Source organism: Quercus suber, unplaced genomic scaffold (genome assembly GCF_002906115.3).
Source record: "Quercus suber isolate HL8 unplaced genomic scaffold, Cork oak 2.0 scaffold_69, whole genome shotgun sequence".
Taxonomy (NCBI): Eukaryota; Viridiplantae; Streptophyta; class Magnoliopsida; order Fagales; family Fagaceae; genus Quercus; species Quercus suber.
The window spans coordinates 1,562,614-1,579,126 of NW_027069534.1; the positions used below are offsets into that span (position 1 = coordinate 1,562,614).

At 34.3% G+C, this 16,513-nt stretch overlaps 2 protein-coding genes across 2 annotated transcripts; one reads left to right on the top strand and one right to left on the bottom strand.

Annotated features, from left to right (window-relative positions):
- Nucleotides 1-1,496: 1,496 nt before the first annotated feature.
- On the top strand, nucleotides 1,497-9,253 carry LOC112001742 (recQ-mediated genome instability protein 1). Its single transcript, XM_024033922.2, has 8 exons — nucleotides 1,497-2,293; nucleotides 3,194-3,364; nucleotides 4,152-4,297; nucleotides 4,961-5,097; nucleotides 5,984-6,336; nucleotides 7,803-7,913; nucleotides 7,992-8,120; nucleotides 8,301-9,253. The coding sequence occupies exons 1-8, from the start codon at nucleotides 1,676-1,678 to the stop codon at nucleotides 8,469-8,471; spliced, it is 1,836 nt and encodes a 611-aa protein (XP_023889690.1). The 5' UTR covers nucleotides 1,497-1,675; the 3' UTR covers nucleotides 8,472-9,253.
- A 1,633-nt stretch (nucleotides 9,254-10,886) lies between these two features.
- Nucleotides 10,887-13,911, bottom strand: LOC112001748 (11-beta-hydroxysteroid dehydrogenase A). Its single transcript, XM_024033925.2, has 6 exons — nucleotides 13,594-13,911; nucleotides 12,935-13,127; nucleotides 12,750-12,835; nucleotides 11,936-12,067; nucleotides 11,726-11,854; nucleotides 10,887-11,299 (listed from the first exon to the last, which is right to left on the bottom strand). The coding sequence occupies exons 1-6, from the start codon at nucleotides 13,774-13,776 to the stop codon at nucleotides 11,096-11,098; spliced, it is 927 nt and encodes a 308-aa protein (XP_023889693.1). The 5' UTR covers nucleotides 13,777-13,911; the 3' UTR covers nucleotides 10,887-11,095.
- Nucleotides 13,912-16,513: the final 2,602 nt, after the last annotated feature.

Genomic DNA, 16,513 nt, shown 5'->3' on the forward strand with positions numbered 1-16,513 from the left:
ACACACACAAAGGCCTTTTTTGGGCCCCCTAACTTATAAAGGGTCAAGGATGGACCAGTCCTGGTCAGACTCAGACCTCACCTAGACGTGATTATATAAGACCATATAACTATATAAGTCCATACCCTTTGAGGAATCAATGAACAGACCCCTTTTTTTTGTTCATGAAAGGTATAATAATAAGCAGTGGTCTCATTATATTTTAAAAAGGCTAGTTAAAGAAATGATCACTTGATATCCATGCGATTAGTTCGTGAATCATTTTTGGTACACAGTTCATACTTTAGCTATCTATATTTGCTTGCCTTGCTGGGCTTTCATAGTGTTACTTTAGCTACTTTCTCCTCATTAACAGCAAATAGTATTAGCTATACCTAATACTGCTTTCGAAATCCACAGCATGAGCATCAATGATCAAACACAGCATTATTATTGCTGGCTTGCACATTGAAGTACAATTAGAGGTTACATGAATTACAAAGTAGTAGTTAAATAATTCATACCAAAATCTATGTGTTGCTTTCAAACCAAGTAGATGCAAAGTTTCCATTGAGCCCTCATTGCCCAGGTTGCAATAATAAATTTTTCCTGCAAGACCTTTTTTTGCATTCAGCAATGCATTGAGGAAGAGTGCAAGGTTTTAGTTGAATTCCAAATGCGCACTCCACTGGGTCAAGAGTCCAGACCCAAAACCAAGAATCCCAGAACCACGGCCACCAACACTATAGGCCTATAGGCATAGCCTACTTCTTCATTGCTTTCATTTCCAATTGAAAAGCATCACTTTTTGGCCCTGAACCCCACTTTCTTCTCCTATTTTAGCAGCAGATTTTGAAAAAGGAACTGCCTTCTAAGCATTTATAGAAAGACCAACAGACTAGAATGATGTCACATAAAGACTAATAAGTATATAAAATATTTAAAGGTTATATGAAAACCACACCATGGGTTATAAAAAATCACCTATTCCCTCTTGCAATTTTTCTTAAAAATGAAAAACATATTTTAAGTTTCACTCATCGATACTACTAAGGAAAAGTTCTGGCTTTGTCACTGCATGTAATGATCATAATCATTTAGCTAAACAATCAAAGTGGACCTATTTGGTTATTCCATTACTTGTGTTAGTGTTTTATGCTTACAGGTTACAGCTGCATCCACCAAAAATGGCTCTAGATTACACTTTTTCTCCAAGAGTAGTGGACATGAACCAACAAGAGGTTTTCCTTATGTTATAACTCTGCACTTTTTTTTGTTTTTGTTTTCCAAGTGTAGATATTTGAAAAATTTGGGCTTTCAAAATACTAATCAGGTTTACATTGGAATGTTGATCTACCACAATTTCTTAAATGATGTTGACCATCACAAAATAATTCTCCTCCCCTAGCCTATTCTCTTACTTATCAAAAAAAAAAAAAAAAAAAAAAAAAAATCCAATTAAGAACTAAACAACAACAAGCCCACTTTGTCTTATGCCACTTATAGAGCCCAATATTCACTTCTGGTCCAACTCAAGCCTCTATTGGCCTAGTAGTTCAGGCCACAAAAGGGCCGGATCAAATCGGATCCGGATCCGGGTACGTGTTCAAACCAATCACTTTCCCTTCCCTCCCAAAACTTCAAAATAAAAATACCAAAGTGGAGGGAAAAGAAAAGAAAACCCCAAACCCCCAAAATGTCTAGAAGACGCCTCAGACTAATATGTTCCTCCGACGAAGAAGAAGAAGAAAACCAAATTCCTCAACAACCCGAAACCGAAAATCCGAACCCGAACCCGAATCTTGTTCCGGATCCATATCCATCCGAACCGCTTGAAATCTCCGACGACGGTGTAGAAGAAGAAGAAGAAGAATTCATCGACGTCTCCGATAACTTCACTCCTCCCGATCCGGATCCAAATCCGAATCCCGATCACCACTCCGCACAACAAACTCCGGCGACGAATTCCGCCGGCGAAGGCTCGGGTTTCCGGGAGGCTGATGTTTCCGACAACTCGGCGCAACCAAATCTGGCCGCCGGAGGAGGAGAACACGACAGCTCGGGCTCTGGTTCTCCGATCGGAGATTTTCTCGGGAGGCTAGGGCTGAGGCTGAAGAATGAGTCGCTCGAGGCTTGCTTGGACGCGCTTCGAAGCTCCGTGCCGGGCTTCGCGAGCCTCGGCGTCGACGCGAAGGCCAAGCTTTGCTTCGAGCGGTTCTTGGTTTCCGACATGAATCAATGCGGGAGCGGCGCGCTCCCTCGCAACGTGGATTCCATGCACCTCGTCGATCTTGCTGGTCCGTTCGTCTTGCAGGTCCGATTTTGATTTGAATCTCTGCAAATTTTTTTTTTTTTGGTTTTCAATTATTGTGGCTTAGGTGTTTGATTGTAGTTCTGTTTGGAAAATGGTTAATATTTACTTTATCAATATTAAGATGAAATTAAAGGAAATTAAATTTTATTTGTTAGTTAATTAATGGTAATCACGATTATATAGTTTACAATAAGTTTAGAGACACAAGTATGAAACATGGACATTGACACTGGCACTAACTTGACACGTGACACGACGATACGTCAATTCTTGAAAAATTAGGATAGTCATGGTGTGGGGTAACCAGAAAATCTAGGAGGACAATCTTTTTATGCCACAACTCTAACGTGGCAGATTGCAAGTGGTGGGTCAATGTGAAAGTGATAGGTAGTCTGCTAGATATAATAGTTGTGGAAAAGAGTGTGTTAAAGGTTGTGGTTATAGAATTACTCGGGGATGATATTCTTTTTTAGTAAAAAGACGTGCGTGCAGGACACGCACATGCCAGTGGCTGTGCTCAGGATGCAACATTTTAACAATGGCTAACATGACCTATTGTGATTGACACATAATAAACATGGTGTTAGTAATAAATACAATAACACAACAGGTCATGTCAACAGTATTGAAAAATGTTGTGTCCATAGTGTTACTCCAATCATTTATTTGTAAACTAATTCTAAGTTGGTTTTTTGAATTGAAAGTTTTTTTTTTCTTCATGTAGGAGTTTTATTTTGTGCGTGTTTGATTGCAGTTTTGATTAAAATGATAACCACTTTATGATTATTAGGGAAATTAAGAAAATTAAAACTTTTATGTTAGTTTAATGATTAGTAATTATGATTGAATAATTTATTTGTAAACAAATTCTCTCTCTCATGTTGGGTTTTTATATTATAGATTGATGAGATAGTTAATATCAGTTGTCCTCTCAAGGGAAGGTATGAAAAAGCGCCTCCTGGGATCAAGAGGTGTCTCAAGTTATCGATGACCGATGGTGTTCAACGTGTTTTTGGAATGGAATACAGGCCTATTCAAGCGCTTGAATCTTTGGCTCCTGCTGGATTGAAGGTCTTTTTTGGTACTTATTAGTTATCACCTGTGTATATGGTTTTTTTTTGTTCTGGCTGAATAATGGGTGTATTTCCAAGATTGAATCTGATATATTTGAGGAGTTATCTGCTTATAAATCATATTTAGACATAGGCATGATGCTCTTGCATAGCTATGCTTACAATTGAATATGAATTGTGTACGAGACAAGCAATATGTAAAAGTCACTTGAAGAAATCTAAAATAAATTCCATGAAGCAAATGCATATACAATTGAATGGTGTTACAGAGATGTTCAAGTGGTTGCCTCAAGACATTATGCATTATGACATGGATTTTTGTGACAAATATTGTCTATCATGCATATATGTTGGTGTTTTGGCACGAAGCCACAAAAGGATAGCTTTTGATACATTGGAATGAAATTCATCTGACTTAGATGTGGTCCTATGCCTTTGTGCATTATTAGTTAAACTAGAAAATTATGCAAATGCTTTAGAATATTGTATGAGCTGTGGGATTAGTGACATATAGTGTATTGGTCAAGTTGTGTCAGAGATCAGCTGTTGCCATCTGCTTGTGATTCACTATCTGAATTTGCTCTTACTTGTCGCTTGTTTGTTGTTTGATCATTTCCACATGCCAGGTAAAATTAAAGAGATACATCTAGTATATCTTCTTTGCTTCTTAACAGTTAGTCATGTTCTGACATACTGGTATTAATAAGTGGTCCATTTGAAAAAATATAACTCCTTTTAAAGCATGTCGCATTAGCCGAATGACAGATCATCCTTTTGACTTGCAGGTTGCCATCTGTAATGTACATATACGTCATGGGCTTCTAATGCTGGTCCCTGAAGCTTTTGAAGTTCTGGGGGGATTGGTTGAGGAGTTGGAGGCAGCACGCCTGCGACTTGTTGACGAAATAAATAAGCCACCCAGGGGAAGAAGGTATATGTTGAGCACCAAGGATGTAATGATCTCTGTGAAAGTTACAATTTATTATAAGGTTTTTTAAATGACATTTTGTCCTGTTTTTTTTTTATTTTGAAATGAATGACAGTGCCTTTAAGTGCACTTGATTATATTGCATTCTTTGCTATTAACATCTTTAGCTTATTCTTCTATATATGCATATTTTATCTTTAGCTTATTCTGTTATAGATGGAAACTATAGTTTCTGTGACTAAATGCTGCACTAGCCTTAGTGCAACTTTGCTTTTAATCCTCTACTTTTGATTGCATATATGCAACTCCCTATAGTGAGTAAATGTTAGGAAGGTGATTTTGGTCCATGAAAAGGACCTGAGGTTCATGCAAGAGGGGAAGTAGGTTGTCATTAAATTAATTGTTGAAAGGAAATGATTTCCAAATAGAATGTATATTAAATTATGTCAAGAGAGTTATGCTTTTGGAACTTTTGTGAAATATCATTTGTGCTGGATGATAAATCAATAATCTGTAGTGGTTGAATTCTATTTTAGTTGTTCATACTGGTCTTGTATGTGATGTAATTCTTGACCTTTAAAAGGTCAGTTTAAACGGAGCTGTTTACACCTTTTATGCAGTTTCTTCATTTACTCTCTTTCCTTCAGTTTAACTATTCTTATGCAGAACAAGGTCAGGAGTCGTCCCTCCTTTAGCAACTAGAGCAACCCTTGCTGCATGGCCATCAAATGGTGTTAGTGCTGCCGTGCACAACAATAGTTCCACATTGCAAGATGCAACTCCCTTTCGAGCAAATAACCAAGGTAACTCACTTTTTTTTCCTCTGGGAAGAAAGGAGAGAAAAGGGGGGTGGGTGGGTCCCTTTAACTTGATAATGAACAGTTTTGACTTTCATATACACATTATACTTTTTTGATAACAACACTTAAGTTGCATGGTAGTGCTGCTATATTTGTGGTATACATGTGCCAACTAGGGTGGATGTCGAGATTAAGTAAAACCTCATATATATATATATATATTTTACAACATTTTTACAAACTATTGATGTGACAAATTCTTACTAGTTCTAATCAGAACCCACTACTAACATCACACTTTTATTTACTAATAGTTATTTGAAAAATGCTAGAGCTACATCAGCATTTTGTAAAAATATTGTAAAATAGTTTGTGTTTGTAATATTACTCTTATATATATATATATTGGAATTTCATTGTACCATTGATATAATGTGGTATGCAATAGAGTTCTCTTAGATTAACAAGCTATTCCAATTGCCTTTTCTTTCCTTGTCTTAATTCCTCACCCATCTCCCCTCCGTAAATGTATCACAAGTAAAAGATTTAGTCTGTGAAGAAGGATGTCAAGGAGAGCTGTGGTAGTTAACCTGATTTAAAAGTTTGAAATGAAATTTTTATTTTTGTAAGAATGCTGAGACATGATTTAGCCATTTTCCCTGCTGGCAATTTTCATTTTTAAGACATATAAGCTAGAAGGTGTATTCCAGTGCATTACTCACATGCGTGTATTGTATAATTAGTCATCAAATGAGTAATCAATATATGCTGGAATGTTAATGAACATAGAAGAAATTTGGGAATATGCTGGGAATACTAGGTGTCAAATCAGGAATTGGTACATGCTTGTATGTCATTAATATTTTTTGCCTGAATTTGGGTTCTGTAGGTGCTACTTCGGTTCTGTCGGGCACTAACACCAGCCAAAGGACGACAGAAGAATTTACAGATCCTGCTACTGTAGAAAATGCTGTTCCTAACACATCATCTTCTGTTATTTCTGGTTTAGAGGAGATGCATATAGATACTTTCCCCTTTAGCCGGGAAAATGCTGTTCCTAATCCATCCTCTCATACTGTTTCTACTGTTTCGGAGGTTGAGGATGTTCATATGGTTGATGAGGCAGACCACCCTGTCATTCTATCTGGTGACCGGGAAATCCCATTTACTTACTTAGCTAGTTTGTCAGCCAAGCTGGTAGCAGTAATGGAGAAATCACCTTCTGTTCAGGGAAAAATTAAGGTATATATTCTGTTTTCTTTATCAATTAGATAATATGGCCACTATAATTTGTTTCTTTCAATTGAAAGTGCCTTGAGTCTTCGAAACATATTATGAGTTAGATTGAGATCAGCTCCACTTGAGTTGGTTCAGTTCATCCTGCCAATGCCTGGCCTTAATGATCTGCAGTTGGCTAGCAAATCAGATAGTCCATATATTATGAATGAAAAACCTCTGTAATATCTTAAATTCAAAGATCAAATATATATGTGCAAATCATTCCTTTTACGATTTCAATATTTTTTTTTAAAGTTTATTTTTAATTGATGTTCTATGAGATTATTTATCTAAATTAGTGACTAGTCTTTCCATGTTAGAGATGAACCAACTGTTTTTCAATGATCACATTATATATATGAATAATGTTAGAAATACAAACTATTTTATAAAATTTTTTACAAACTGCTGATGTGGTGAGTGATTATTAGTAAATGAAAAAGTGATATTAATGGTGGGCCTAGATGAAAACCAATAAAAGGTTGGCCACATCAGTAGTTTGTAAAAATGTTATAAAATAGTTTGTGACTGTAGCATTATTCTCTCTCTCTCTCTCTCTATATATATATATATATACCCTGCAAAGTGGGTGTTGAACTTTCCTTTTTTGTCTGTTTCAAATTGAACATCAAATTTCTAAAAATGTTAAAGCATTTAAATTTCCACTTTCTCACACTTGTTGCAACAATGTAGGAACCCTCTTTGAGAACATTATCCTAACATCTACGTATCAAAAGAACATGAGCATTATCCTAACATCATGTTTATTAGAAATGTCGATACTTGGGTTGATTAATCAATTGCAGGCAATATTTTTATTTTTAGAAATGTTGATACTTAGGTTCCTCTAGGCTCTAGTGTTGCGGACATATATGAACATCTTAAGAAACATGGTACAATGATACATCTTTATTTTATTCTTTATCTAGTTCTTTTCAACTCAATGTATCTATTGACCAACTTAGAGTGGCTGTTACTTGTGCAGTCTTCAATTTTAGATGGACACATACCCTTCAGACGTAAGATATGCTTATTTAATTGTAAATGGAATTTACATTTTAACTGTTTAAAGATGGAGGGATTCAATAAACATTACAATTTAATTCAATAGTGAATATATTAATTTTTTAATCGGTAAGTCTACCCACATATAGTGGATTTTGAACACATGACCTTAGCTTCCACCCCTTATTTATGGGATGGAGGAGGAGATATTTAAGCTAGAATTCTGGGGCATAATTATATTAATTTTAACTGAGATAGATTGTACTTGATGTCATACGTATAGGATACATTTCCAATTTTATAGTGAGGCATCTTGAGTTGCTTTTCGTCCTTATAATTATTGTGTCTTGTAGTAGTATTCACCTCTAATTATTCTACCACTTTACTAAATATATATTTCTGAAACGTGAATCCAAAATTTGTAGTGCTTTTTGACTGGCGTAAAGGGATTCCAGTATAAGCAGCGGACAACATATGAGCTCCGGGCATATGTTGATGATGGTAGCCTGATTACTGAGATCCTCATTCATCATGATGTGAGTATTTACTTTCTTCCCTTCATAATATGAGCTTGTAGGACTTTGGGTTATTGATCAATTTTTTATGCACTCTAGGTTGTACAGAAAGGAATAGGTTTTTCACCAGAGGAGGTCACTGCTGCTCTTTCTTCTCCGGACAAAAAAATAGTTAGTGACATGAAGGAGACGCTCAAGCAATTCCAGATGTTCTTAGCGAATTTTGAGGTATTATCTTTCACCCTCTCCCCCCCAACCTCTTCTTCTTTCTGTTTGACTGAAAGATCAATAGGCCTACTTTATAGATTAAATGCTTCTGTAAATGTTATTATAGTTTTTTGAGCTGTGAGAGAGTGTATAAGATTAGTTCATCTATCAATCTCTTCAATTGGGAATGTTTTGTTTCAGGGCACAATGCTTATAGAGATGAGTACAACCTCTCCGCAACCGATTGCTCTTGAGATGAATGAGGGCTGTACTGAATCTGATGCGTGGTTGCTTCTGAGAAGGCTAAATTCTACTGTTCCTGCTCAGACACCACACCATTCTTCTTTAGATCCCATTGATGTATCCCCTTGAGTGGCTCTCAGTTTGCCAGTCTTTAGGAAGAACATTGGCTCACAAAATTGACAAGGCTGGCGATCATCCTATGTCCATCTTGGGTGCAGGAGGACTCTTCTTTGATTACGACATTCCATATTCATGGATCACAGAACCTGTGTGGCAAGCCAAGTTGGGAGGCCATGATAACTTAAATTGATGTGGCAATTTTTAAAGCATTGCCTGCTTATTGGTCTGGAGGTTGGGCTGTTTCATCGGATGTATAAGCTATGGCAGGGGAAACTGATTTTACACTTCACGATCCTTTAATTTGCTGTGTAACTGGATTACGCTGTTTGGTCAAGGAAGAAACATTGTAGTCTGATGAAGTCCTCTTTGTTTAAGGAAAATCCGCTGCCAGTTGGAGTCTGCCACATAAAGTAGGCGATGCTTAAGAAGAAAATGCAAAGCCAATGAGCTATCTGGAAGAAGACCAGGCCTGAGAAGTGAGAACGCTGAGAAGAGCTGGAAACTTGTTTTACATTTGAATGACTTGTACCAGCTAAGTTTTGCTAAATTGCTTAGTCAATTGTTAACATGGTATTTATTCTGTCTTAAAAAAAAAAAAAAAATTCTGAGTAGAGTATAAATTGCGGAATCAATTGTCCATTCACATTCTTTGTATGCAATTGCAAGGTCATGCCCCCACCTTCTCTTTTAGATCATGAAATAGTGTAGCAAAATGTAGTTTTTTTGTTTTGTTTGGTTGATGAACCTGGTGGACAATCAGCTTTAAAAAGTACATACGAATTGATCCGTTACATCAGAACTTTTCCAATATGATATTTTTATTATCTTATATGGTATTTTGCATTAAAAAACGTAATTTAATAAAAAGATATCATAATCGGTTGACTAATATGAATATACACAAAAATATTAAAAAAAATGTACACCACCATTCTATAGAACATGTTAGAATTGTAGCCTTTTTTTTTCCTTTCCAAATATAAGTGTAATGTCAATATTGTTGAATCTTAAATTTCAATGGAGTCTTGTGAATATTCATCATTTTTGTTGCTTTTTAAGGGCTTATATCTCTAATTTCAAATGCCTATTTTGTTTATATTTTTTTAGCCAAAAATTAAAGAATTTGGTCCACTTTGGACCAAACTCTTGATTTGTGTGTCTAGTATTGCTCATGAAACATTCTCACCAATTAAAAGCAACTAGAATGAGCAGAGAATTGATTTCACGCTTAACACTGCCCAAAGTGGCCAACTGTTTCATCTAGAAAACGCTTACAATCTTCTACGCTTGAGACATCTGCAGGGATCACAGTAACTTAAGGGGAGCCGAGCTTGTAAGCCTTGAGGGAAACTTCTCGGAGATGGTTCTCTCGTCTTGCTATGAGGGCTAGGCAAGCTTCTCTCTTAGCATACTCGTGCAACTGCAGGGTGCTTCAAAACCACAACAATTAATTGAAAAAAAAAAAAAATAGCAAGGAGAAGATGTAAAGTAATTAAACACATAGTTTTTATTTGATGAAAAACAATTTGTCCTAAAAGGGCAAAACTTCCATTAAGAAAGTAAACATTTAATCATTTAACCATTGAGTGGCTTAAGATGGTTCAAACCTCGCCCGTGCCAGAGGACGCCCCAGTGATGAGTATTACTTTTCCAGCCACATTTTCAATGAATATGGATTTTATGTTGGATAGGAGACGTTTGAAGAAAATATATATGTTGGTGGAATGAAGACTAACATGGTTAGGACTTTGGGAGAGACTGTAATGTACATGATTTGGTGAATGAAATCCATGACTTCTCTTCACAGGCGCAGAGATAAGTGTTTGAAGTGTGTAGGATTTACGTTATGATGGAAGGAAGTGAAAGGCTAGTGGTTTGTAACTTAAGGGCATGAGTTGCAGAGGATATATACAAGCAGGTAGGCTGTCTGGTACAGCTTTTTAGACGAGAAAAAAGGGTTTTAAGCAATCTGTCAAAAACCTTTCTCTCTGTCACTGTTCAGGGCTGCATGTTGTTAGTATTATTTCTCCTCCACTTGGCCTAGATGATGTTGGTCCCCATGAAAGTAAATCTGGAACATCACTGAGTTTCTTTGATTATCCCATAAACGGAGATGGTTGCGTTGTCTAAACCATCCATTGGTTTTGTTAAATTTTACTCTAATTTAACATCTCAAAATAATTGATATAATTCATTGGTTAGTTATAAACTTGTATATTTGGTTTTTTATCTGAAAATTAACTTTCAGTTGATGACATCTAGAGTCTTGTAGCTCAACTGACATCTCTTGGTGTTTTCAACAAAAATTTTCGGGTTCAAATCCCCAAACTTTTGATTTAAAAAAAAAAAAAAAAATCAGTTGATAACTTCGATTATCAATTTGCATATGGTTTTATAAAAATGTAGTAGGAAAAAAGAAAAAGGAAAAAAAAAACAAGTTATTTGCTTCATAAACAGATATTGATATAATTTATCAAGGTGACAATTTAATTCAACTCTAAAGGTATAATATCTAAATTGAAGCGAGACCCATTAGCTCTGCTTGGCTTCATGATTTTTATATGCCTTCATGCGTGGAGATTAAATTGAAGCTGTGTTGAAGAATTTATTGGCTTAAACACCAGATGTTGCAGCTAGGAGTCTTTTGAAGTCTGGCGCCTCTTGATAAACGTCAAGTGTAAGCACCATTCCAATACTTCAGGACACATGATTTTCATCCAAAACATCACCTTCATCCAAGATGGCTCAGTCAAGTACATATCTCCCCTGCAAGCACTGGCCACAATTGCCTTGGCACACCCTTCTGTTGACTTAACTAGGATCCAGGTTGCTTTAGCCTATCCAGAAATCACATTCAGGAAATGAAAGTTCCCTCTTTGTTTAAAAAATAATAGTGGAAGTGTACATAATGACTTAAGTTGGAAGTAGAAATCACATATAACAGGAGTGGTATTAGACATATATAAAAATTTTACTGCATAAGGCTTACAAATTGATGTCATTAAACCATGTCAGTAAAAAAAAAGACACAAAAAAGTTAATTAGTAGTTAGTACAGTTATTGTCTGGCTTAAGCGATCATTTTCACATTATAAAGGGACTTTACCATACCATTACTCAATGCTATTAAAATATCTTACCCTCTTGGTATCTAGTGGCTTAAGACACTTCATTGCCTCTAATATAAATGCAAGTTTTTAAACTTGATTTAAGATCATAGGTTGGTGAAGGAGGCTTTCAGCTTTCATTTAATTCACAATATACCTTTGATAATTTTGTGGCTTCTGACATTTCTGACTTAATCAATCCAGGAGTCACAATTGTTATTCCAATATCCGAACCAAGTTCAGCCCTCAATGTCTCAAAAAAGGATATCAGGGCTGCCTTGCTTGCCTGTAGCCATCACAGATTTACAAATGAATCAATTAAAAAAAAAAGTGGGAGTAGGGCATTCCAATTAAGAAGGTTTCTTACATTGTAGAAACTCAATCTTGGCATAGCCAACCATGCTACAGTCGAAGCAAGTACAACAATCTTTCCCTTTCTTTTTCTCAAGTGTGGAACTGCATTGTGGGTGCTATATATTGAACCCCAGAAATTTATGTCCTAGAAAAATATAAAGTGGGATTCTGTTAATGCAAGAAAGCAAGTTGAAAAATCAAATAAAAATTTATAGGGGGTTAATTCTTGTAGAACCGCAGCTTAGCATCAAGTTCCTAATAGATACGATCGTTTTAGTGTTTTACTAATCTAATGTGCAAGAAAATTTTTGAACTCTAGGGTGTAAAGAATTTGTTGCAAAGTTTTTGAGTATTTGGATGTAAGTAGCCAGTAGGATTTGAACCAAAAAGCCTATTTCATAATGAAAGACATATTATAAGTTACTATACTAGGCCAAAACATGCATTTGGTGTTGAAATGTGTAAATTTATTTAAGGGAAAGATAATAGAAGACATGATCAAAAACATATTATAACATGACAATATGCCATATTTTGGAGTCTCTCCAACAGGTAGCATTTTCTTATAAATATTTTGATTAAAAAAAAAAAACTTAAAATATGGTTTTATATATAGAATATTATGGCATTCTATATTAAAAAAAAAAAAAAAATAATCATGTGAATTCTTTTGTTTACATTTCCTCTTTCAACATTATTTGATTTTCCTCTTTCTATTTAGCAAATATATATATATATATATATTTTGGAATTTCAAGTGCAATTAGTAGCACCACCTTGTTACAAAAGTGAGACAGAAATGCAACCATGTTGGTTTCGATTTTTACCATAATTGAAGCATAATCAGAGAATTGGATGGAATCTTCAAATAATTCAATGCGTGTTACTCCAGCATTGTTCACCAAATGATCTACTGTTGAACAAAAACCACCAACCATAACACTGACATCTCAAAATATTTCCACAAAAAAAATCCTTAGAGAAAATGAAAACTTATCACACATTCACTTACATTGTCCAAAGTGGTTCACTGTCTCATCAACAAAACGCTTGCAATCTTCAGCCTTGGAAACATCTGCAGGTACCACAATAACCTCTGGGGATCCTAGTTGTCGGGCTCTATTTGCAACTTCTTGAAGACGGTCCTCTCTTCTTGCAATAAGGGCTAAACAAGCTCGTCTCCTAGCATACTCATATGCAACATGCTACAAACTCATACATTGAAATTTATATTAAAAGCCTTGTAAGTTGTAACTCAGTAATATTGACCGATTCTTCTAATAGAGAGAATCGAAACCCCAATTCTCTACTTTTTGAAAAAGAATATCATGTATACGGTATATGTAACCACCCTCTCGCATAGAGGTAGACTCCACAAGTGTAGATCCAATCTTATGTGAAGATTGGCTACATATATGATATACATGATATACCCTCTCTTACTTTTTGCAAATTTTTTTTTCAAAAGACTTACAAATTGGTGTGACAATGAACATAATTGGAATCATTTCAATAACTAATAAAGAAATAATGAATTGTAATTCAATTTGTAGTATCCTTATCATCATATTTTAAAAGTTGACACAAAAATTCGTAGGTGTATAATAAAATTTGTAATAATTGTACCATCACTCATCTACAAAAGATTAATAGTATGAGATTGATACAAACCTCACCAATTCCAGAAGATGCTCCAGTAATGAGTATGACTTTGCCCGCCACGTTTTCACTGTATTTGGATCTCTTTAGGAAATAAAGAAACTTGAAAAGGAGAAATGGGGCCCAAGTAATAGAGAACACAATGAGCATCAAGGGAGGCAGTGCAATGCCCAAGAACTTGTGCAGAAAATCCATAGCTTAATGGAGAGAGAGAGAGAGAGAGAGAGAAGACAAATCCTCTATGTTTTAGTTTTCATGCACTTCGTGCCGCAGGGTTTTAGGAGTCGTTAGATAGTAGGTTGGCACACATTTTGTGTGAGATGGAGTTTTGGTAGAAGGCTTCAAATGTTATTAGTTACTTTTAGTTTTGATTGTATGGCTAGTTTGTTTATTTTAATAACTAGTGGATATCCCACGCAATGCGCGGTGCATTTTAATAAATTTAGTAAAAAATTATTTATGATCTATTAATTTCATGAATACTATTATTGTTTGTCATAATTATTCTATGAAGTTTTCTAGTAAAACAAAATTCAAACTAAATAAATTGGGAAAAAATTCCTCTAATTCATGCAACCAACAAATGTCACCATATTACATTCCCATAGTCACCTACAAACTTGGTGGTTCTTAGATGTCTTTATTGTATGATTTATGCTTTATATATAGATTTTATAGTGTTAATTTCTACATTTCTTATGCCACTAAAGTCTCTATCTCCATCATATCAACACTTATAATTTTTATTTCAATGAAAGTAGTTTTTCTTTAGTTTCAAAATTGAAATGAGATAAAATTAAGGCCCATTAATATTTTAATTGAAGAAAAGTTTGATTTTCTAAGACCTTAATTATAATAGGGTGAAAATTGAAAGAGTAATATTTTAATCAATTAGCTATAAAAATTGCTAGAATTCCTTGATACAACAATAGAAACAATAATGCCATTTGACGCAATAATATCACAATTTAACCTTCAAATTTTAATTAAGCTAAAAGCAACCAAAATACCAAATATACTACAAATCCTTACCAAGTATATGCATCATACGGAAAACCCAAAATCTAAATTAGCACATAATATGAAAAAACCATCCTAACCACATTACAATGCTACATCAATAAAAATGAATGCATAAAATCTAAACAAAAAATTAAAGACGAACATAATATTTTGGAAGTTAACAAACTTCTCAGAAAGGGAACTAAAGATATTGTGAGAGAAATTATGGAAGTTTGATTTTTAAGTCTAAAGGAAATGAGGATTTATATTAGACAAACGTGGAGACAAATAATTATATTACTCAATGTTCATCGAATCTGACTCTTGCAATTCTACATTGAAGTTAGTCTTATGCATAAAATTGAAAAGTTTTCTGAACTCCTATTTTTCTCATGACTTTTTAGATCCATTCGTATCTATCCAAAGCATTTCAAATTATAAATGTATACAAATTCTTTTAATTTTATTAATGCATCGAAATAAATGCATATGTCATTACTTAATAATTTGATATAAATGCTAAATTTAGATGAGGTGGAATCCCAAATGGAAAAAAAGGTCATACAATGTGCCACTTGGCAGAACCTCACGCTCTCACACATGAGGTCTTTGTTTTTATATATATATTGATTGATTAGGAGATAACTTTGAAAAGGGAATATAACGTTACTTTGCATCTCATTGATTAATTATATATTTGGTCATGTATCTTTCACTTTAATTGGATGATTAATGTGAGTTTCATTTAACTCAATTGGTAAATCTCTTATTCTCGAATTAGTCACTTACACCAAAAATAGATTGTGCCTTAAACTGATGATAAGAAGGTGTATGTGGGGATTGGACCACAGATTTCTTATTTAACCATTGGAGCTATCATCAAGAGTGGACGTCATAGATTAAAACTCTCTCTTTCTCTCTCAAAAAAGAATCATTATAGAATAGATGTTATAGGTTACAATTCTATAGTATCTATATTTAAAAAAATTAGATGACTAATTAATGTTTGATACAAATATCTTAGGTGAAAAATCACTTACGTTCCCCCTAAAAAAAAAAAAAAATCACTTACGTTATGCATTGCAAGACTAGATATTGATATATACTATATCAAAGTAATATTAAATGCTAAATGAAAAGTCAATTGCCTTGTGTCTTAACTGACACTTCCTAATTCCTATTGTTTCCAATGTAGACATGACTAGATATTGATATAATATATCAAAGTAATACTAAATTCTGAATGAAAGATCAATAGACTTGTGGCTTAGTTGACACTTCCTAGTTTCAAGTGTTTCCAACTAAGGTATACAAGGTTTAAAATCCCCCATCCCAAATTTTAATTACTGAATTATTAAAAAATAATAATAATAAGTGAAGTGAAAGGTTAACAAATGCCCTAAGGACATTGATTTAGGAACTATTTTTAAAAATATTTTATAAGAAAAAAAAACTATTGATTTTTTGATAGTTTTTATAATACCCATAAAAGTGGTATTCAAATTTTCCTAAAATAGTTCATTAACAAATGCTATAAGGACATCCGTTAACGGATTCGTCATAAATGAAAGGAAATAGAAAAGAGATCAAGTAAGAAACCAATAGTGAAAGAATCTTTCCACAAATGGATTCATAGACTTAATAATAACAGATATAACCAACATTCCCTTGTCTTATAATGAATACAATATGAGTTGTCAGATACTTTCACTACTGAACAAGACTTGAAGCTTATCTTACTGCTTGAAACGATCTGTCGTAGCTCAACATCACTGCTTGATACGACTTGTAGTATAATGTTATTGCTTAACACTAAATAAGTTCAATCTAAATCAAAGGAGCTGCACTAGCTCTTCTTAGCTTGATGATCTTAATCTGCCTTGAGATATTAAGGATCAAATTTAAGCCTTGTTGAAGAATTTGTTGTGTT